This window comes from Curcuma longa, chromosome 2 (assembly GCF_044706935.1).
Source record: "Curcuma longa cultivar G26 ecotype Majalengka, Jawa Barat chromosome 2, ITB_CL_G26_1.1, whole genome shotgun sequence".
NCBI classification, from domain to species: domain Eukaryota; kingdom Viridiplantae; phylum Streptophyta; class Magnoliopsida; order Zingiberales; family Zingiberaceae; genus Curcuma; species Curcuma longa.
The window spans coordinates 11,739,557-11,762,553 of NC_133862.1; the positions used below are offsets into that span (position 1 = coordinate 11,739,557).

The 22,997-nt window shown below is 38.2% G+C and overlaps 4 protein-coding genes across 6 annotated transcripts; 3 read left to right on the forward strand and 1 right to left on the reverse strand.

The window, feature by feature from the left end:
• The first annotated feature begins 1,677 nt into the window (after positions 1-1,677).
• LOC141821964 (glycerophosphodiester phosphodiesterase GDPD4) lies at positions 1,678-10,004 on the forward strand. The gene is made up of 9 exons (XM_074709363.1): positions 1,678-1,878; positions 1,968-2,054; positions 2,134-2,231; positions 2,564-2,624; positions 3,628-3,708; positions 3,909-4,001; positions 8,731-8,820; positions 9,341-9,468; positions 9,673-10,004. Exons 1-9 carry the CDS (start codon positions 1,681-1,683, stop codon positions 9,830-9,832), a joined length of 996 nt encoding a protein of 331 aa, XP_074565464.1. The 5' UTR covers positions 1,678-1,680; the 3' UTR covers positions 9,833-10,004.
• Positions 10,005-12,847: 2,843 nt separating this feature from the next.
• On the forward strand, positions 12,848-16,509 carry LOC141821894 (putative RNA-binding protein ARP1). Of its 3 annotated transcripts, none has more exons than XM_074709273.1 (7): positions 12,848-13,214; positions 13,392-13,524; positions 13,942-14,083; positions 14,312-14,348; positions 14,435-14,741; positions 14,858-16,292; positions 16,369-16,509. In XM_074709273.1, the coding sequence occupies exons 1-6, from the start codon at positions 13,038-13,040 to the stop codon at positions 14,980-14,982; spliced, it is 921 nt and encodes a 306-aa protein (XP_074565374.1). In that variant the 5' UTR covers positions 12,848-13,037; the 3' UTR covers positions 14,983-16,292; positions 16,369-16,509. The 3 variants fall into 3 exon arrangements, with proteins under 3 accessions (XP_074565374.1, XP_074565373.1, XP_074565375.1); XM_074709272.1 differs by having other exon boundaries at positions 16,365-16,493; XM_074709274.1 differs by lacking the exon at positions 16,369-16,509 and having other exon boundaries at positions 14,838-14,971.
• Positions 15,633-16,901, forward strand: LOC141821626 (uncharacterized). The gene is made up of 2 exons (XM_074708996.1): positions 15,633-15,725; positions 16,365-16,901. Exons 1-2 carry the CDS (start codon positions 15,633-15,635, stop codon positions 16,899-16,901), a joined length of 630 nt encoding a protein of 209 aa, XP_074565097.1.
• Positions 16,902-18,767: 1,866 nt separating this feature from the next.
• On the reverse strand, positions 18,768-22,402 carry LOC141816233 (protein STRICTOSIDINE SYNTHASE-LIKE 4-like). Its single transcript, XM_074704059.1, has 6 exons — positions 22,118-22,402; positions 21,815-22,036; positions 21,606-21,673; positions 19,656-19,892; positions 19,414-19,546; positions 18,768-19,321 (listed from the first exon to the last, which is right to left on the reverse strand). Exons 1-6 carry the CDS (start codon positions 22,265-22,267, stop codon positions 19,049-19,051), a joined length of 1,083 nt encoding a protein of 360 aa, XP_074560160.1. The 5' UTR covers positions 22,268-22,402; the 3' UTR covers positions 18,768-19,048.
• Positions 22,403-22,997: the final 595 nt, after the last annotated feature.

The following is a 22,997-nucleotide window of genomic DNA, read 5'->3' on the forward strand; positions in this document are numbered from 1 at the left end:
AGATATATCGGGATAGGAGATTGCGGTGGCGAGGGGAGAAGAGACCAGGGGGCGTGGCGGCGAGGGGAGAAAGACCAGGGGCGCGGCGGCGAGCAGGGTCGCGAGTCGAGCAGGGGCGCGGGGAGAAGAGAGCAGGAGAGGAATCACGAGCGAGGGGAGGGGAGAAGAGAGGAATCGCGGAGGGTTACGGTTCGAGGAATCGCGGAGGAGAGGAGAGAGGCGGAGGAGGCTCGGTTTTTTGGCGCCGAAGGTTTTTGGCGAAGACTCACGTGTGATCCGCGTGCAGGAGTTTGTCGTTTATGAGTGGCACAGGGGTGCAGAGGCTTTAGTGGCGCAGAGGATCCGAACTCCTCTCCGGAGCTGCTGCCTGCTGTCCACATCACAACAGCTAGTCTTCTCGTGTTAGCAAAAGGTCAAAAATAACCCAGAAAAATATTATATTAAATTCTAAATCAATTTTTTATACCAATAAGTTGTTTATCTAACATTAATATAATTATATTTTAACATTAATATTATTATATTTTAATAAGATGAATTATATCTTTTAATTAATTAATTATATATGTATAATATATAAATTTAATATTGATTATATATAAGTCAAATAATTTTTATAAATTCAATATTAAATTAATAAAATAATAAAATAAGATCAATGATTAATTAAAAAAGTTAAATTAAATTAATAAATTTAATAAGTTAAACGTAAAATAGTTCGAATCCAAGTTAAATAAATTATAAAATTAACTTTAATACAAAGATAGAATAATTTTATATTAGATGATTCAAGCTAGACAAGTTATAAAATTATTAATAAAAAGATAGACAAATAAATTATAAAATTAATTTTAATATAAAGGCAGAATAGTCTCACATGTTCAAGGAAAATAAAATAAATTGTAAATTTTCTTCAATAGAAATAGAATAGGTCAATTAATATTAAACCACACCATTAATATCATATAAATATTATTAAATAAAAAATTATGATTAAAAAATCTTTAAAAAATTAATTTTTTTAATGATTTGGTCGGTTGACCTCTTATGAGTCCGAGTTAAATCTGAATCAAACTCAGCTTGAGGTTGGATCTATCTAATAGCAGTTTGCACAATGAATGTGATCCGTCCACTACTAAGAAAAATTCAATTAATTTGATAATCAATCAAATTAATTGATTTTTATCAATTTAATTTAGTAGTAAAATTTGATCAATCGATTTAATTTTTTTTAAAAAAATTGATTAGTTTGATTCAATTTTTAGCTCCACCACAATGGTCTCCCTTTTCGTTTGAGCACTTATTTGTGGGGGTAAATATATCCTTTCGATACCTTTATCACTAATTTAATATTATTAGACACCGACTTAATAATATCTTGCCCTATTTCAGGCCAGCTTATCTTTTTTAAAAAATGGATTTTTAAATAGAAGTTAGAAAGAGAAGAATTTAAAATTAAATTAAAATAAATTAATTAAATTAAATTTTTTTTTTTACAATCCTAATGTGGAAATTGTTAATTTACACCTTTTATTGTTTTCATTTATGCCTTTTTAGTTTTATTTTTTGTTGATGGCGATAAGTGGATTTATTATTATTATTATTATTATTTGCGCACAAAATGAATCTGGAAGCGAATTGCAACAGACGAATCACCAGAAGGAAATTACGCGAGTCGAAATGAGGGCGATCGCCGGCGGCGGGCGGCGATCTTCGCCGCCCTCCTCTCTCCTCCCTCATTATTCCTCGACCTACAGGAAGCCTGCACGAGCTAAGTTCTATCGCTTCCCCTCCAAGAGATGGATTCTTCTCCTCCTCGCTTCCCTCGCCCTTGCCCCTCCTCTTTTCTTCCACTTCCGATTCCGCCGCTTCCATCAGGTACTATCCCGTCTTCAATTCACCTAGTTAAGAAACCCTAGATTTTGCATATCGTTCATCTTCTCTGTTATCCATCGTGATTGACTCAGATGCGCTTGAGGAAGTGCGGGTGGTTACAAAGTCCTCCCCTTGTCTGCGCTCATGGTGGAGATTCAAGCAAAGCCGTCCCCAACACCGTAAGAATGGTGCTCAGTCGTTTTTTTTTTCTTATTTTGTTTGCTATGACTTTTTTTAGTCGTTCTGACGTGCTAGCAGATGGATGCGTATCGGATCGCCATCGATTCTCGAGTCGATTGTATAGAAATGGATATCTCTCGCTCTTCAGATGGAGTGTTGTTTTCGCTGCATGATAGGTGATGTTCGTTTTCTTATCTTTTCCACTTGCTTTTGCTCAGTTCATTGTTTTATTTTTTTGCATTACCAATGAAGTTCATTCGTTCAATAAACCAATTTGAAGTTATCCCAAACTGTAATTCAGCAATGAGATTGATCTGCAGCAAATTTTCTTTCAAATATTCTTCATTAAGCCTCATGGAAGGGATAACTTCAAGAATTGCTTTTGACTTTGTGATAAAATTTACTCCAAACTTTGGTAGCTGCATATAACTTGCTAGTGGCTTCTTCAAATCTTCCTAGGATTTAGCATAATTCATAGAGCTAAATCTTACAACACACAACACAGCAGGGATCTGCAGAGGATGTCTGGTAATAGTACAGCAAGAGTTGGTTATATGAACATGAATGAGGTAAGGATTTTCTTGTTCATTGTGGTACGAAACCTATATAGAATGTGCATATTCCTTTCTTCCAAAAAGTATGAGCCTAGAATCAGAACTTAAATGGACTATTTACTCATCATGAAAGAGTTGAACTTATATCATTTGTTTTTAATCATCACATTTTTTAGTAGTAGCATCTTTGATCCCTAATGGCCAAGATGTTTAATGTACTTTGCAAAAGAAAAGTCTTATAACAAGCACAATATAGTTATGAAAGATAAATGGCAAAAACAATTGTATTATGTGGTTTGTTTTGGCCAAGATAATGAAGCAATTTTCCTCTCAAGCAGTGTCAAATCTGAACCTCTTCGTTATTATGGCTTAAAAAAAATCTGATATCATCTATAAGTACTAAGACTTGCTGTTGTTATATATTAGTTAAGTCTCTCTATCTATATATTAGTTTGTCATTATCTGTCTTAATTTATTAATTCATTGCTTGTTAATTAATGTATTAGTATATTGTATAAAGCTCATTTGCCACTCCACATAACAAATTCTGTATTGTACATATTGAAGTATATAGATAGACTGATTCATCTTGCTAGATTCATACCGTTATGGCTTTTCTCCTTTGCGCTTAATTCTACGTTCTTGATTGTTTGACACATGATACACAAAATTTCCCTTTGCTGTCTATTTCTAAGCTTGAGCTTGTTCACTATTAAAATGGTTAATCTATATGAATTCTTTCTTTAAGATTGGTTAGAGAAGGGTCAGAGTAGTTACCTTGATAAGTTGATTAACTTCTATACATTGGTTGGGTAGGATCTATCTTCATGAACACAACTGTAATTCAATGGAAGCTAGCTGGTTAGACTGTTTAATTATTTGCACTTTTATTGAAATCACTTTCTTTCATTAAAAAATTATTGGAAAAGGCCTTGATCTCTACAATAATTACTGTTTATCAATCGTTTATTTTGTTGGAGAAATAACATTCATATGATGATCTTTTAGTTTGATATAGATAAAGGAACTAGATGCAGGGAGTCAGTTTCCTGAAGAATTTCATAATCAAAAGGTTCCCACAGCTGAAAGTGCTTTAGCGGTATAAGCTACTTTCTCTCATGAACTTCTTCTTTTCTTTTCCTCTTTGAGCAATAAAGCTAAGACAGTTTATTAGATATCAGAGAGAAAAAAAAGTAACCAAACTATGTATGGTCTAAAGGTTAACTTTTTGGGTCAGCCCAAAGTCTGTCATTAATATTGGACTGATTACATGTTCTGTGGTTTCATTGTCTTCTGCAGTTAATAACAAGCTCAGTTGGGAAAGTAATCTTGGATGCAAAAGTTGGTCCTCCTTCATATGAGAAAGACTTGGCAAAGGATATATTGTCAATTGTAAGTTGCCTGTTTGTTCAAATTTTATAATTTATACTTATTTGACTTCTGAGAAAAAATACCAGAAGTCAGATTCTTTAGTTTGGAAATAGCTTCTTTTGAATATTTTCTTATTTTTGTTTTTAAAAGTTCCTGTTGACGCAGCACTGTGACAAATAAACTCACTAAGAGAAAACCACAACCCAAATATAACTCAAAATTTTGTTAATTCAATGATACCAAACAAGTGGGGATTGGGGTCCTTTTGAAGACCCAACCGTTATCCCCCTCCCCCCCCCCCACCATCACTAAGGAGAACTCAACTACAAACAAGTTGCCAACTTCTCATTTTGGGTTGTTGTTTCCCAATTGTTGGTGCAATCACGTTGCAAGTGGTCGAGCTTCACCAAGTTGTTTTAATATGTTTAACAAAGGGCTTAAGTTAGGATCATCTTGTTTTTCTGATATGTGTAGTGAGTGTGCAAGTTGCATATGTCGATTGAAAAGCTAAAAGGCCAAGGTTGACTAGGAGCTTGACAAATTAAGAGAAATGTCCAAGAGGTAGAGGTTGACTAGGAGCTTGGTTGGATGATTGAAAGCCCAAGGTCATGGTTGATCAAATGCTTAGTAGTTGATGTTAAAGTCCAAGAGGTCGAGGACGACTAGGAGATTGGCAGGCGATGAAAAAGTCCAAGAGATTGAGGATGACCGGGAGGTTAGAAATTGTTGGTCTTGGTCAGTTGCTTGTAAGGTCAAGATTGACTAGGAGTTTAGCAGGTTGCAATAGAGCTCGTAGAGATCATGACTTAACACAGTCAATTTGTTTGACCAAGTTGTTGGTACAATCATGTCACAAGTGGTTGAGTTTGACCAAGTTGTGAGCGTGCAAGTTGCACATGTTGATTGAAAAACTAAAAGGCCAAGGTTGATTAGGAGCTTGACAGATTAAGAGAAAAGTTTAAGAGGTAGAGGTTGATAGAAACTTGGTCGATGATTGGAAGTCCAAGGTTTTGGTTGCTTGGTAGTTGATGCGAAAGTCCAAAAGGTCAAGGACTACTAGGAGATAACTTGATTAACTGGGAGTTTAGCAAGTTATCATAGTGCTCGGAGAGCTCATGACTTAATGCGGTCAATTTGGAGTGGTGTTGGTTGGTTAGATGGCTTGGAGGCTAACAAGATGGGTGTGTGAGAATCATCGGCGACATTTGAAGGCCTAGAGGAGAGGCTTTTAGGCACGAAGATCAATGAGCTTTGAGAGATTACTAGTGTGAAAAATTACTAGGGACTGGAATTTTGGGGATCATATTTTGGGAACATCATCAACGTGATGATGTATTGACTTGTAGAAGCCTTTGATCAAGGAACAAGTGGCTTCTTTTCGTAGTCACATAGGCTTTCAAGGTCGTAAGGCAAGTGAAGTTGAGATCTCTAAGCAGATTCATGATTGGAAAATGACCATAGTTGACTAGAGGGTTAAGTCAATTGAAAACACTCTATTTGAAGAACAAAATGTTTCTGTTTGGACTCTAGTCGACATTAGTCCAATTTGTTGGAAGCTTATCCAGTTGGCAAGACAGTTGACTATTGGTTGTATAACAGTTAGATTTTGAATTTGAGTTACATGGAAAGTATTTGGATTGACTTTAGGTGTTCAAAATGTAACTGTTGGAGCCTTGTTTTTATAAGCCTTGGTCACCCTTTTGCTCGTGATGGTGCATGAAAAAGCGTGCAATACTTTTGTGACAAAAGAACAAAAGTTAGATGGTGCATGAAAAAGTGCGCAATACTTTTGTGACAAAATAACAAAAGTTAGACCACTCACAAAGGTTATAAATCAAGTGAAAGCTCATATTTTGCAAGCATTTCAGTAACCATTTTTGGTACTGATTTTGCATAGCATCTGTGTAAGACAAGATTTCTGTATTGGGATTTCAAGGAGTGGTCCACCTAAAGAATCAAGCTGTGGAGTAGAGCAAGGATGTTCGAACCATGTTAAATCTTTCTTGTTAGTGTTGATATTTGATTTCAAATCCGTTGTGCTAACTTTTATCTTAGCCTTACTTTTTCAAGAGTAGTGATAAAGTTGTGGTCATCCGTTAGTTAATGCTCTTAATAGGTCTACTATTATCATGACATCTGAAAATGATGTTATTGTAGACGATGAGAGCATAGGCACTCAGACTAAATGACTATAACTTGTGACAAAGTTAATATACAAGTGAGATAACAAATCCTCAAATTTGAATATAAACTATATTTAAGTTGGCAAGTTAAATGAATACTCAAAAGAAATAGTTTCTCTGACAGTACAGCTTTATAAAATGGGCAAAAAAGCTCTAAGAGAAGTTTTTATGGGAAAATCCATGTTTATGAATGCAAAAGGATTATCCATTCTATGCTTTATATTTGTTATCACTTCATACCATTTCGTTTCTAGTGCTATTATGTGTTTCTTGTTGAAGCTCAGTAGAACTCAAATGTGATAGCAGATGTAAGAAAATAAATTAATTCCCTAGGTTGATGATCTTTAAAGTCATAAGTAAATTCACATACCAATCAAAGTTTTTATACATTTATCAGTTATTAAATGAATATCTTGCATTCTTCTTTGTTAAGCTTGTTTTGTTCAACCCCCTCATTCTTTCTCTTAGGATGTAAACTTGTTATTTCGTGTAAGTTGAAGTCATGGTTAGTACTATGTTGAAATCTATTTGAAAGGGTCAAATCATCAAAGGCCTCTTCAACATCATGTTTTGTTGCTTAATTAAACATGCACATACAGGAGAATGATCAGTACGTAGGTGAGACAACAATGCTGGTTGCCTTCTTAGTTTTGGAGATTCATCTTAAATGGACTAGTCACTATAAAACTCTTGTGCAGTTAAATTAGGTGATTTAGTTAAAGATTTATTGGTTTTGAACGAAGGCTTTGGATGCAATCTTTTATGTTTGTGCTACTTTTGGAAATTCAATTTCCTTTTCAACTTTGGTTAATGTATTTTTAATTTGTAAAATTCTATATTAAGGTAGTATTCTCTCTCTATCACGTTGTAATAATATCTTTTTGCTTAAGGGAGTATTTAACATTTCTAACTTTATGATAGGCCTCGTCTATTCTATTGAAGAAAGTAATAATAATTTCAGTTCAAATTGGATTTAAGTGTTAGTTAAGTAAATGTTGATAGATCCTCTATGATGTTAACTGAATGAGCATTAACTCATAACTGAATATGCATGCTGCATAGTAAGTATTGCCAAATTAGTGATTATTGTTTAGTAACAAATACTCAAATAGGTATCACCTACTAAGAATTATTTAATATCTGTAAAATTAGAACCCAATAAAAATTTGTATTAGATTAATAATAACATATTATATTGTCAATAATTGTGTTTTGTTGTTCTGGATAAACAGATTGTATATTTCTTTAATAATATGATATGATCCATTAGTTTGATAAGATTATATAATATTATTTATTTTTATTAAATATATAATGGAATTTAATTATTGAACTTTACATATTAATCTTCCCATACTATTTTTTAATTATATTGTGTCTTATTATCTAATATTATCCAATAATACTAATTTACAGATTTATTTTCATTAAAAAATTTAAATCATGAACCATAATAATTTTCATTCAGAATAATTTTCTTTCATGTTTCCGGACTAGTACGTTTCATCTTTCTTCTTTCATATATTACAAAAAGAAATATTTTCATTCACTTCTAATATGGACTATTTGCCAACCAATACAATAGGACTTATATTACTAGTTGGTATGATGAAACATGCGCATGTTCTTTGCATCAATGAATATCCACATAGCTCAAGTTAAATAAGCACATTGGCATAAACATTATTTAGTATTTCAAATTGATATGGTAGAATTTGGATGTTCGTGGCCGACTACTCCTTGGATGCTTGTTGTCGAGCACTCCTCATAGCCTTTGTGTCTTAATAAGATAATTTTCTTGTCCAAAGTTAACACGCGGTCAGAGGGCGCCGGTCTTGTCCTAGTGTGACCCCTTCGATGCTTGAGTGAGACTTTCAACATAGAAGAGATAGAAAAACAGTGGAATAAAAGAAATGATCTTGTGAAAATTAGTATTCGCCCTTTTTTTAAACTCTTATCGCGTAATGACACCCATTATGACATTCAAACTCTTCTCTCATAATGGCCACCAATTGCCATTACTATCCGTCCGTTTAGTATCGGCCTTGCGATCTCCTCTCTTGGTAACACTTCGTGATAAATGAGTGTTAATGCTCGTTATTATTGGCCGCTTTTACTACACCCCTCTTTTCCAAGTCCCCATCTCTTATGCCTAGTGCCATTGGGCGCCAAGCCCAACTTTTGAGTACCTCCCGGATCCGATCCCCGAGCACCTCCTGGTTTCGCCTATCGAACGCCTCTTTGTTCCGTAGTCACCGAGCCTCTTGGTGCCAAGCGCCATTCGGCTTGATCCGACTGGTCCACCTTCTATAATCGCAGATTATTATGAGAGTATCACAAACATTATGCAGTGGACATATTATTAGCAAGTGTTCCTGAACAGAAATAAATATCAAATGTACGTTATTGTGTATGAACGTTATTGTGCTTCCATGTAGTAGTTATAAACTGGTATGTTCACCAAGTTCTTCATGAGTAAAACCTTTTTGTTTAGGCTGTGTAAGCTTATGTTTTTCTTCCTTGTCTTAGTTTATATTGTCCTAACAAATCAACTGCAATTTTGACAGGTGAACAAAACTCACTGCCAAAATTGCCTTGTCTGGTCAAAAAGTGACATCTTAGGAAGAGATGTTACCAAGTTATCTCAAGACGTAATGGTATGATATGCACCTTATTGTAACCCTTGTTTTGAAGGCTGGTTTGTCAATTTTGCATTATTCAACTGTTGCACCATAATAAAGCAATGATGTTTGGTATGGGTGATAGAGTCAACATGGTGATTCAGGATAAAGATCGATAAAATCACCATGGCAATCACCAGGAGTGGATTTGACTGTTGCAGAATCTCAGTTTACAATGTTAGGGCTATTTAAATCTTACTATCTAAAAAGAAAAACACTTTTTAGTGATCTTGAATTTAATTGAGGGTAGCCATCATGTTAATCTGAAAACTTTGTTCATAAGTGATTTTAACAGCATTAACTTTCACTTGTACCAAGAAAGATTTGCCATGAATCAAATCTATCAAAGAGTACCAAAACTGTTGTCCCTGTGTTAGGAACCATCTCTGGTTCGTTTCTTAACAAAAAGTTTAAGCGGTGTGTGCGGAATTTACTTTATAGCAAGTTTCCCATAATTTGAACCTGGATGGACCTCATTCTTTTGCTTGAACTACAGGTTGGATACATTGTCATGTCTGATCCCTCTACCGGCACTAGAAGTAAACTTTTGAGAATGAAGGGTGCTGGAATTGTGGGTGTCTACCATCACTTGGTCGATACGAAACTCGTGAGAATTTTGCATAGGTAGGAGCACAATTTAACTCATTCTGTGTGGGGCAACCAACATATCACTATTTATAAAGTCGCCATAAGAACTGCCTGCTTCCTGTACTTGGGCAAATAACTGATAATATCCTTGTATGAAAAAAAAAGTCTGAGAGCTTGCAAATCTATCGGAAACTATAAGTATCGCAAAGGAAAATTGATGTGTTTTTCATTTGCAAACAGGGCGGGTAAGAAAGTCTATGCCTGGACAGTCGATGACTCGGAATCCATGCAAAGAATGCTGTTTGAAGGTGTCGACGCGATCATCACAAGCAATCCAGGTCTCCTTCAAGGTCTCATGCAGGACTTGAAAACAGAATGCCTTCAGGATGACTTTCCTTGATAGCAAAATATAATCAGCAACAACAGTTTCATTGTTTTCTTCTCAATCTTATTAGATTTTACAGATTCGGAAGAATGAACATACAATCAGAATGGCAACTAATTTCATTGTTTTCTGTTTTTTTGGGGAAAAAGGAAGTCATACGTTTTTGGAAAAGGTGTTAATTACCTTGTATTATCTTTTGAGCAATCTATTGAAAATTTAATCTCAAGTACGGTTACCTGTGCTCCCTTGCTCTTCTACATCTAATTTTAAAAGAAGTTAGAAGATTTTGTTTTGTTTTTGATAATCTTGTAGGCGAACAGTTTAATCTCATGAAAGTTTTTCATCGATCATTGTAAATCCAGAAACACGGTGTGCAATTGAAACACAAAAACTTATATTTTACAATTACTATATAACAACTATATTAAAATATCATAATACTTAGCGAGTTACCATTATCAATGGAAAATACGTTGATTAATAATTCTTCTCACCAAATATCAAGCATTACATGAATAAGTAATGACCATTAATCCAAACTATAACCTAAACGAAAGTATTAAAATAGATGTTGAGTAGATTGATATTGTCAACCTAGAATGAGAGACAACAAAGGTGGGTTTAAAGGCAAGCTAGCAACAACCTCATGCGATCATAAAAGGAGGAAGAACTGATGCTGAAATTAGAGATGCAAACACGTACGAATCGCATCAGACCATGGGGAAACAAGACTTAGTCAAGCAGGGACATTGAACGTGAAAAGGGTTCCAAGTTGTCGACGAGAAAGGAGAAAAGCTACAAACACATGGGCGACCGATGGAAATCAATCAATCAATCAATCTTAGGAGACCATGAAATGAAATGGTGAAAGAAGAAAACAAAGTCATGACTCAAAACTACTCTAAATTTAATTAGATTATTAATTAAATATACAAATAATATTTGATATTGTTACCATCAATATCAGTTCTGTTTTAGGTCCCATCTCAATCTAGTCAAGTCAGTCCGATCTAATTCGAGTTGTGGAACTGTTGTGTTAGTTTGAGTTGTCATTTTACTAGAGCTCTTTTAGCCGAGCTCGACAAGTTACAAACAGACATGGGCCACAATCCATACTTTTTCATGATCTTCATACGAAGGTAAAGATAAAAAGAGACGGGCGGTTTTTTTCTAATTCGTTCATTGGATAAATTTAAAAGTATGAACAAACCGCGCGCTAGTTTCTATTTCCAACCAACTTTATCTTTTAATAATAGACCTTCAAAATTAAGCATTTCTTTCAATATTATTCTTAAATCAGTAGCTTTCTACAAATCTACTGGAATTACTAGCTTCATCCATTAGTATATAATTATTTGTATTAAACAACTAATATAAAATATTTTTTATTTGAGATTTTTTTTATGAAATTATTATGCAACGCTAAAATCCTAAAGGTTATTTTCTTCCTGCTTTGCATCCAAACACTAGATCAATATTAATTGACAATACATCTGTATTGAAATGAGGTCAGTTCAATTGTTCAATTATTAAACATTTGGTTAGTTCAGTTGAAAAGGAGGTTGTTTGGTGCACGAAGTTCTGTTAATACAGAGTCCTGGAGAATTAAGGATCGGATCATATTAAATTTATTGTACGTAATTTTATCTTACATTAGTAAAAGATTATTTTCGCGACTCAAATCTGTCATGCTTAGAGGTGTAATCCCTACATCGAAAAGTACCCCACTTCTCAATCATAGGAGGAGTATGAACAACACTTTAGAATGGTTTCAGAAACATCTTATATGTAAAGTTCATACTAAATATACTTTTTGACTTACTTTTGTGAGATTTATAGGGCATGTTGTTTTTAGCCAAGGGATTTGTGTACCCTTAGAAGATTAAAACAATTGTCAGATGAGAACGATCAAAGTTAGTGTAAGAAATTCATAATTTTCTCAAACTAGCTGATTACTATCGACATTTTGTTGAAGAATTTTTTGACATTGCTGCATCTTTGACCCAGTGATTAGAAAAGAAGATTTATGAGGTCTAAGACTTGTGAAGTAAGCTTTCAAGAGCTCAAGTAGAGATTGATGAGTACTCCATTGTTAGCTATTTCCTTCTAGAGAGGATGAATTCATTCAACGCATCTATTTAGAGATTAGGAATCATTTTATGTAATATGATCAAATGGCAACTTATGTTTTCCGTCAATTAAAAAAATCATGAGAAGAATTATTCTATACATGATTTAGAATTAATAGTCATCATTTTTATCCTAAAAATATATAAAAAATTCATAATTTTAAAGTCATACGATAATAGTTTTATCCTAGCCAATTATAAAAATACTAAATAGGATACATTCATGGCAACACATTTATTGAATAAAAAACAAAATAAAACAAAAGTCGACTCACGAATGGATTAGAAAATCAATTTAGCATTCCTATCCATCAATCTAAAACAAAACAAAACAAAAGTCGACTCACGAATGGATTAGAAAAATCAATTTAGCATTCCTATCCATCAATCTTAGCTTTTAAGAAACTACTGGGAAACCGTAAAATTAATCTTGTTTTATTTTTCTAACACAAAAAGTCGACCGACGATGATCAATCTGCCACAAAACAATTTTGCTTGCCTCATCCTCGATCTCAAGCTAAAAAAAATAGAAGAAAAAGAAAGAAAAAAGAAAAGAAAAAGACAGAGACAGAAAATCCACCATGAAACGTAACTGAACAGCACACAATCTGGCATTATCCAAATTTATTAAACTAGATTCTGTTCTGTTCTGTCACCAACTGCTTCCGCATTCCCGTCTCGATCGACATTCCCCCGTTCCGTTGTTGCCTCTCCCTCCGAGCTCCACACATGGCGAATGCTCCCGATGGGCACGCCGGTCATTTCGGGCACAACCAGCGCTGGCGATGGTGTTCATCGACAATTTGAGGGCCATGGCACACCAACAATATTCAACTGCACCAGCAAGAGTATATATAATGCAATAGGTCCTACTCCTTGTGGTCTCTTTCCCTTTCCTTCCTTTACCTTTTTTTATCTTCCTTCCTTCCTTCCTTCTTCCCTCTCTCCTCTCTCCTGTATCTCTCTCTTTCTCTCTAGATCTCTCTCTCCTTTCCCTTCTGAATTCCTCGCGCAGTTCGGTGGTGTGTTGTTGGCGGTGGTGGGGGGAAGGCGGGGAAGGAGAAAGGCGGGGGAATCGAGCTAGGAAGAAGATGAGTGCTCAGGCAGGCCAATTCGGAGACACCACCCACACCAAGGTCTTCGTCGGGGGGCTTGCTTGGGAGACGCAGAGAGACACCATGAGGAAGTACTTCGAGCAGTTCGGAGACATCCTGGAGGCCGTCGTCATCACTGACAAGAACACCGGAAGATCCAAAGGCTATGGCTTTGTGAGTATACGTAGTTCAGTTCTTCACTTCTTTTTCTTTAATTTTCCTGTAATTTCTTGCAGATATAAGCAAGTACGTAGCTGTCTTATACATAGAATCAGAATCTTAAACTTGCATTTATTCCACCTCGAGGATAGTTATATTTTTCTTTTTTTGTAAAAAATAATAATGATTCAGGTGACTTTTCGTGAGCCGGAGGCTGCCATGAGAGCTTGCATCGATCCTGCTCCGGTGATCGATGGAAGGAGGGCTAATTGTAACCTTGCTTCCTTGGGCGTTCAGAGATCTAAACCTACAACACCTCTTCATGGTTTGTGTGTTTTTTCTCTTTTTGTTTATGATCTATTTGATTCCTGCCTCATGTTTCTCTTAGACATATAAACAACTTTGTACCTCAGATTCAGCATGCGTTCTGGTAAATAATTATAAATATTCTACCCAAATGAGCTGTATCTCGATCATTACCATGAGTGGTTTGCATGATTATCTTCAAAAAACATGCATAAAATATACATCAGTGTTAAAGAGTGGTACGATCTGAAAGCCTACAGCTGAGAGCTTTTCATTTTGTTAAATCGAAGCTTCCTTGAGAGTTTTAATTGCATAATCGTTAATGATATTACACAGCTAGCTAGCTACAGAAATGATCCATTAAAGAAAGAAGTGTCAGTTACAGTGCTGTATTTAACTCTCTTTGACTGAGGTTAATCATTAGTTTTAATGACAGGAGGAGGAGGAGGGAGCAGGAACTTTAGGGTAATGAAATCATTTCACGGTGGAACAGGAGCAGCTTTTGCTTCGCCTGCTGCTGCAACCTTCCCTCCCCATTATGCCATCCACCACCAAGGCATCCCTTACTATGTCTATGGGTAAGCATGCAATGCAAGCTGTAAAGAAGCCACGCTAGCTCTGGTGCCACCACGTGCATGCATGGACACACATGGTCGACATCTTGCATGCTCCTTAGACCTTAAAGCAATGCAAGCAGCCATGGTGGCCTGCACCTCTCCCTAGCTGTTTCTGCATCATGCATACATCTACTACATGTTTATACTAATTGCATGCACAAAATCTCGACTCTAACTTTCCATTTTCAGGCTCTCACCATACTCGACCGAGTACAACTATGCTACGGTATGTCACCTGCTTTAATTTGTTCTTATCCATCCTTTTAATGGAGTCGCTGATGAAGCCTTACTTACTGATGACTCTGTTTGTAGTCCGACTACCAGAGCTACTACAACATGTATGGTGGAGCAGCGGCTGCTCAGTACCCGCTCTATGGAGGCGCGACGACGGGGATGGTGTCGTCTGCAGGAGCTGGCTACTACCCTTACATCCAATTCGGACAGGGCGGCGGCGCCGCCGCCGCTGCTTACGCCCAGCTGGGCCAAGGCTACGGCACGCAGTTCCCTCAAATGTTCCACTACTCCGCTGTCACCGCCACGGCCGGGGTGACGGGCTTCGCCGCCCAGCTCTACGGGGGCGTGCCCATCTCCCTGGCGCCCAGCCCCACGGCGCAAGCAGGTTTGCCCACGGCCCTGCTGCCAAACTGCATGCCTTCTCTGCATGCGCTCTCTGCTTTCTTTAAACTCGATCGAGGCGTACTAATATCTTTAGCAGTGTCCTTTGCTATCAAACAGGCATGACTATGGCTGTCGCTGCTCCCACCCTGCCAAGCCCTCCTGCAGCTCCAGTATCCTATCGCTACAGAGTTATTCCTCCTCACTTCTCTCCGACGACTGCGCCGGAGCAACCCTTGGCCTAACCATGGTTTCCCTCAGCCTTCATCTCTGTCTGCACGTGTCGTACGAGTCTTCGCTAACATTTACTAAGCTCCCTCCCCGTATTCTGTTTTAGACCAAGGGATGGGGCGTTCATCATGGTCAGATTACTGTGGTGATTGATTGGATATCTACCCACAGGTAGGGCACTATACCTTCAGAACAAAGGTAGCTAACAAGATCCATCTGATCACTAACAACCCAATTGCTCGTGGTGAGCTTTGAGCTAACATTTAGTCTGGTCATTACTCGACATCCATTGGCCAACTTCAAGGTGAGGAATGCCCTGTAGTGGTCATTACTTAGCTTAAGTCTTCTGTGAGTTATATATATTTCTATGGAGAAGAACATGACCATCTTTATTAGTTAATTAAACTCGACGATTATTTAACTACCCTGTACTGTAAGGACTCTTTTCAGTGTGACTGACCATTCATCTTTCCAAGAATATTTAAGGTGAGATGACTTCACTAACCCTGTTTTCTGTTGATTAGTTTCTTGAGTGTACATTTGTGCATGGTTAGGCTCCCGGGGGAGTTCTAGCCCTTGCAAAAGTAGGTGTGGAGGAGAGCCAGTGTTTGTTTTTGGCATTTGTCTCTACTCCCTGTCCATCCTAACAATCTGAGCTTCATAGATGGCTGTGGAGCTCTGCGTAGTTCAGCCCAATGGACCCCGGAGAGATATTTTTGGTCTCAGGGGTTCATCTAACCCTGCCACTTCAACCATGGTTAGGTCCAAGAGACTCTCCCTCTGTCTGTCTATCTATCTCCATCTCTCTCTCTCTGTTTGTCTGTCTGTATGTCTGTCTGCTGTTTAAGTTTGGAAAGACGTATGTCAATGTTTGACTACCTATTGTTTCCTTGTTGATGTTAATGTTTAGGGATTCAGCAGCTACTATTTCTATGTGCTATGTAATTGAGAACTGGATGCTGTAATAATTTAGCTAGTATGTCTGCTTTCCGAGTTTCTGTGATTCAATGGGCGTGAATTGAGTAGCAAAATTGTGAGATCTCAAACTGCCCAATAACAATTTGCCATTTGTCAGACTACAACGTTTGGATAAGATTTTGTTCCCATCATTTGGGAGATCCTCTTGGTTGTTTTTCATGCTCATGGCTTGCATTTTGAGCTCCATTGCCGTCCTACCGAGAACTAGGAAGTCGATCACTGTAAGTTTCTTCGACTGGGCGAAGATCCGGAGAGCAGAGGAGCCGCCAAAAGCCTCCGTTCGAGTACCATGACGTCGATCTCCTCCCGTTCCCTCCGTCACTGGTGGCTAAAACCTATCTGAGAGGTACTTTGTGTCATCGGATTCTAATCAGTTAAGTAATGATCGATGAGTTGAGTAATTTACTTGTTTATGTAGTTAGGAAGGGAGCTGAAGTGCTGCTACAGGGCCTCCGTCGACGGCTTCAGCGCCCTCGACTTCCACCGCCGCTGCGACTTCAACGGGCCCTGCGTGGTGGTCGCCGACACCTCGACCTCCTTCAAGTTTGGGGCGTTCAACCCGGAAGGTTACCGGAGCACCGACGACTACTACGACACCTTTGATGCCTTCCTCTTCTACTGGAAGGAGTCGGAGTCGGAGTCGGCGAGCAGCGAGCCGGTGGTGCTGCCGAAGGTAGGGGGCAGTGGCGCGGCCATCTTTGACTACGCGAGGGGCGGCCCGCAGTTCGGGGCTGACGGCTTGCTCATCGGCCCGCCGCTGACGCCGGTCATGGGCGTGTTCACGGGGCCGGACGCGAGCTCCGGCGTCGGGGACCTGAGGCAGGCCAAGTCCAGGCTGGGCTTGTCCTACGCCAAGAGAGAGGATGGGAAAGAGTCCATCTTCGGGGACATGGGCAAGGCGATACTCATGGAGGTGCAAGTCTTCTGTAGCCCACAGATTGCGAGCTTGTACTAGGCGATCCACTGTTTCTGAATATTTACAGCATTTTAACCTATTTGAATTTTTTATGTAAAAAAGTTAAATCTGTCATCCTCAGCGGTCCCATACGATCACGCTTAATAATTATTTATAAAAAAATAAATCAAAAAATTATAATTGATCATGACAAAGGAAAGGTATTGCTCGACTTCGTCGAGATTCAAACTTTGTTCTTTTCTATAAGTCTGTTCCGTCACAACCAACTCAGCTATGCTCCGGAGGCTAATCAACTTAGAATTTCATCTTCAAAGGAAAGGGATCACACTGTCACCGAAGGCAAACTCAAGTGATCATAGACAAGATCTGGATTCTTGCATGAAACCTTGTCTTCAGGTATCTGTTGGTGATTTCTATAAAATGAAAAAGAAGAGAAGGAACAAAGAAGCAAGATAGTTATGTTTGTTCAATTGTGTCCTTTGATGTCTTTTGATATTGCAATGAAAGATCATTTTCAAAAGAAATGGTTTTTTATTTATCGATGTTTGAATAAAATATTATGATGTAAAAGGTATATTCTTTTATTCACAATGATTTAAACATTATAAAATATATACAAATAATTCATCATCTTTATAATAAAAATTTTTCCTCTTAAAATTACTTACTTTTGAAGTATTATTTATATATTATTGTACTATAGTAACAATATATAAATATTCAATTGTTGAATTTGAATAAATTCAAGATATTTAAGATTATTTTCAAGTGTGCACTTTGGAAATAACATTATTAAGGAATTTATTATATCCTAAAGGAATATTTGCTTAGTCCGAATGTATTATCATGGTGTAAGTAAATAGTTGCTTAAGGAAAGTGATCATATGTATCTTAGGTTCGTTCTCTAATTTATTGAAAGATTTATGGAGTTCCTTGATGACAACAGTTCCCTTGTAAGTGCAAAACTAATGAAGTAAAATCTTGCAACAAGCGACAGCAACAACAATAGTTCCTTGACAGAAGAAGAATCGATCAAGTTTTCCTACCAATAATTTTAAGAAACTATTTATTGCTTCTTAAGGAAATTCGCTTCGTAACTTTGCTATAGATTTTGTCAAGTTGGAAAGGTTTGATGTCGAAAATTTTAGACATGGCAAAAGAAATTACATTTGCAAACTGAAACCGACTAAAAAAGAAAATGAAATTATGGCACAAGTAAGGGCAAGATAAAAATGGGATTAAGATGATTATGTGTACAAGGGACATATTTGCAATGCAATGTCCAATGCTTTTTTGGACCAATATTTCAATAAGGAAACCATAAAAGAAATCTAGGACTCACTTGAAGTTACGTATCAATATGAAGATGCTACAAGTAAAAAAAAAATTAATTTTTAAATTTTTTCATTATCGCATGGTCAACACTAGAAAAATTATTTAGCAAGTCATGTACATTTATAATTAATTTGTACAACATAGATTGCATATAGATGAATTTATTGTTGTGTCTTCGATAATAAATAAACTTTTTAATTAATGGAAAGATTATAAAAATAATATCAAGCATGAAATGGAGGACTTTCTTTAGAAGAGTTTGCTAGTCATCTTGGTATTGAGGAAGATTTTTGTAATAATAATTCAGAGGAACAATCCTCTAAGGTGCTTATGGTGAAAGAAGTTAAAAATCCAAAGAACAATAATAATGGTATCTCCTCTGCAAATAAAAAAAAAGAAGAAAAGTTGATGACAACAAACAAAACTTTAGAAATCAAAAGAGAAAAAGCAGTTGGTTATCATTGTGATAACCCAAGAGAATCCATTATATATATCGTGAAAAAATATTTGCTTAATCTGAGTGCATTATCATCATGATAGGAGCAAATAATTTCTTGAGAAAAATGAATGTATGCACTTTAAATTCGTTCTCTATTTATTGAAAGATTTATAAAGTTCTTTAACGACGATAGCTCTCTAACAAGAGCATAACAAAAGTAAAATCGTACAACAATTGACAACAACAATAACAATTTTTTGACAGAAGCAGAATTGATCAAGTTTTTCCCACTAACTATATCAAAACTAAAACAAACTAGATATATATCTGCTGCTCCTGAAGCTTAATGTTTCAGTTGAGCATCACCCCGGAGCAAGCTCTGTTCTTCTTCGTGATCCAAGAACATGGACGATCATTTCAGCCGTAACTTGCCCACGAAGTTGTTAACTAAGCTACCCATGTAGAGGTGGTCATCGAATTCCAATACCGACGTGACGAAAGACATCACCTTGCCTTGGGAATCATCGAGCATCCTCCTCATCTTCCCGTCGCTCCCCACATTGACAACCATGGCACCTCCCTTCGTCGCGGTGGCCTGGGCCGCCTCGAGGAGTGTCGGGAATGCAGCGATCACTTTCTTTGCCGTCGGCGACCCGTGAATCCAGTTAAATCCTTTTGGCGTCAGCTGCAGGCCATGCTAGTCATTAGTTAGCTTGTGATCGCTCGTCGATCGGCAGGGAGTAGGAAAGGATATATTCTAAGGAGAAGTAGCTAGACCTGCAAGATTGCAATCCAGAAAGAGCCATCAGGTGCGAGCTTGATGTTGTCTGGAGATCCTGGGAGATTGTCGATGAAGATTTCAGTCTGGCCTTTGTCGTCCCCCTTCAGCCAATGCTTCAAACATCTAAATCTGGTTTTGTGAAATCACAATTAATCATCATGCTTGTTAGCGGCAAAGAAATCAAGTTAACAACAATGGCCAACAATAATAACATAGGCACAGTGAATTGAAACCTCACTTTGATGACTCGCACACGACGACGAAGTCTTGCTGCGCGGAGAGTGAGACGCCGTTGGCGAAGGAAAGGCCACTGAGCACCACCGAGGTCGCCTTAGTTTCTGGATCGTACTTGAGGAGGCTTCCAGAAGGCGTGGCCTGGAGAAAGTCGAGAAACCAATCATGGAACTCGAACTTACTGCTTGCGTCGCTGAAGTAGATGCTGCCGTCGGAAGCCTCCGCCAAGTCATCCGCTAATCTGCAAAATTTGAAGCCAACTACATATTTTTACTCATAGATTTTGAGCCAAACTAATCTACGTACGATCATCTTTATAATTAAAGCCAATTCAAGGATGAAGGATGAGCCCCCAAATGTGGCGGAAAAGGTTTAAGAGTTCCATCGCACATTGATTATCGATCTCAGAGTCGATGAATCAGACATCATTGAAACTGTAAATGATCATCAAGAGAAGCTTGAATTAGCTTCGAGTCTGTTTAAACTAGTTCTAAAGCTTATTTGCAAATCTTGGTCACTGCTTCGTCGGAAACAGTGTTCTTGGTAATTTCCTTTGTCCACTCATTGCCTTTAAACTTTTCAATAAACATCATGGATTCTGATTAATCTTATGTGATAGAAATGATTAAGAGGCAAGTCGATATGTCAAGTCATAAAATCAATAGTCAATAGACTAATATCCTCATCCCAATCTGAACTATCTTGGTCTCAAGATCTCTCGATCGTTTCGGCCTCTCGGCCCTGCCAACCTCAACCTGAGTCATCTCAGTCTTTCGATTATCTCAGTCTTTTGGTCATCTTGATTTATCGATCGTCTCGGCCTCTCAACCGTTCTGACCTCGATCATCTCGATCTTGGCCATCTCTGTTACTCCATCTCTCTCGGTCACTCCGACTTGAACCATTCCGATCGTTTCAGTCTTTTAGCCATCCCAACCTGAACCATCTCAATCTCTCAATTATCTCGGTATCTCGATCATCCCGACCTCGATCATCTCTCACGGTCGTCTTGGCCACCTTGACCTCGGCCGCCTTGATTACTCCATCTCTCTCGGACACTCGACCACTCGACGACTTTGCCTTACGATAACCCGACTCTCGAATGACTTAGCTCCTCCATCGCTCGTTCTCTCCAGATCTCTCAATTAAGCGGCCCTTTGACTCCCTCGGTCTCTTCACCCCTCTTGACTACCACCTGTCTACCACAGAAGCTGTCAAAATCCTCAAGCGTGTGAGCCCTGTTAAGGGGTCAGGACAATTACGAGGTTATCACGTCCGATTCCCTGGATCCCTTCGTGTCTGCACATACCGTCAAAAAGTAAGAATAATCAGCATTGTCAAACCACAAGGCGGTTACAAAGTTGGCAGGTTTGATCCTTCAAGTGCCTCATGTCAGGGGTCATCTGCTAGTAATCGTCAAAACTTGTTCCCTCGACCTCGGTAGAGATATGCCCCTAGACCAATGTGGATATTCTTTCTTGGAAATATATAACCCTTCCCTAGGTATAAAAATTCACTCTGTAAATTTAGCAATTACACATACTTCTTCTTCTCCTATCAATATTGATTTGAACGTCAGAATCATTTATCGAAAATCTCTGACATTCAACTAATCCGTTCACTCGGCTTCTTCTCAAATTCCTTCGTTGGTTGAAACAACGGTGCGTGAAATAAAAATCTGTTAACTAATCATTTGACCATCTACGATATCCATTCGAAACAACATTTACTTGTTCACTTTTTCTTTCTTTCCTTTCAAGAAAGGGCCATGTCGAAGCCATTTGAGAAGTTTGTTTCGACTCCGTGTAGTGATATAATACTAATAGGACAAATCACTACTGTAGTAAAAAATATTTAAGAAAAAGAAGAAAAAAAAATACAAAATTTTTATCATAAAAAATCTCTGGAGGGAAAATTTTGCAGTTTAGTCTTCTTTTCAATTTCTGAAATATTACCTTATTCTGGTACCGTCCACGTGGGACGCGAGAGTGACAACTCCCTCCTTCCCCACCTTTATCAGGCCCTGTCATTTTCATGCAGAAGGAAGAATTATTTTCTCATAAAAATAAAAATAAGATACTCGCGCAATTAATAAAAAAAATCAGTCGTAATTAATAAACAGAAGAAAGCAAGGAAATTAACGTGGGCGATCTGGAGTTGAAACCTTGTCGGCATCACATACGAGGACTCGCTCAGGGTCGTCCCTGGCCAGAGCGAGGCCGAGGAGGGCCCCCCCGCCGCCCAGCATCCAATCCTCGAAATCCGACCCGTTCGCGAGCATCCGCTTGATCCAGCCGTCCCTCGTGGCAGTGTACAGCGTGCCATCGCCGTCCACGTAGACGTCCTCCGGCCCTTGCAGTTTCCCCTCTCCTAGCTTCTCCACCGCCTGAGCTTGACGTAACAATTCAGCAGTTGAGGAAGAAGAAGAAGGAAGGAAGGAAGAAGAAGGAAGCAGCTGCTAGCATACCTGGAGAAGGTTGTTGGAAGGGAAGTTGAAGGGGGAGACAGGAAGGCGTAGGGGAAGAGGCGAGATGGGAGAATAGAGCGAAACGTGGACATAGACCGCGAGGACGGCCACGGCGGCGGCGGCCGCCACCAGAAGCCACGGCCGAGACATGCTCCTCGCCGCTCCCCTCTACTCTCTTGAAGCCGGTGGGCAATGCTTGCCGAGAACGAGAGATCTAGAGAGGAGAGAAAGAGAGAGAGAATTATTCGGTGGTTTTGGTTGCGTGTATGATTTTCATGAAAATGAAATGCCTCATTTTGTGTGGGGGTAGGTTTTCAGTGTTACAGATAAATGGGCCACCTTTACATTTATTTACTTAGATAAACTTAACCCGACCCGCCCGCCTATTTATATACAAATAATAAAATATATGTTTGTAGGCCCTGGGATTTTTTACAATGGTATAATTCGGTAATTACATGGACTTGGACTTTGGTGTAATTATGAATTATCCTTATTTTTTTGTGTGGCCATGAGATGCTTCCTATTTTGGTATGAACATTGTTGATTAGTTATAAAACTATGGATTGTATTTTAGACTCTTTTGTAGACGCTTATTATATCAATTATCATCCGTAAAATTCGTTTTTTTACATTCGATAACCCGCCAATCCGCCGCCAATCCGCCCGCCCGCCGGACCCGCCACCGCCGAATTTGATGCGAAAAAAAAAATCGAGTTGGGTTTAAATTTTATTAACCCGCCAATGGTGGGTCGGGTGGGAAAATCGCACGAACCCGTCCGACCCGCCCGATCACCCCAGAGATAAATGGGCAACCTTTACATTTCATTTTTTAGATAAATTTCAACTTCAAATTATATCCATGCTTATCCACTAAATA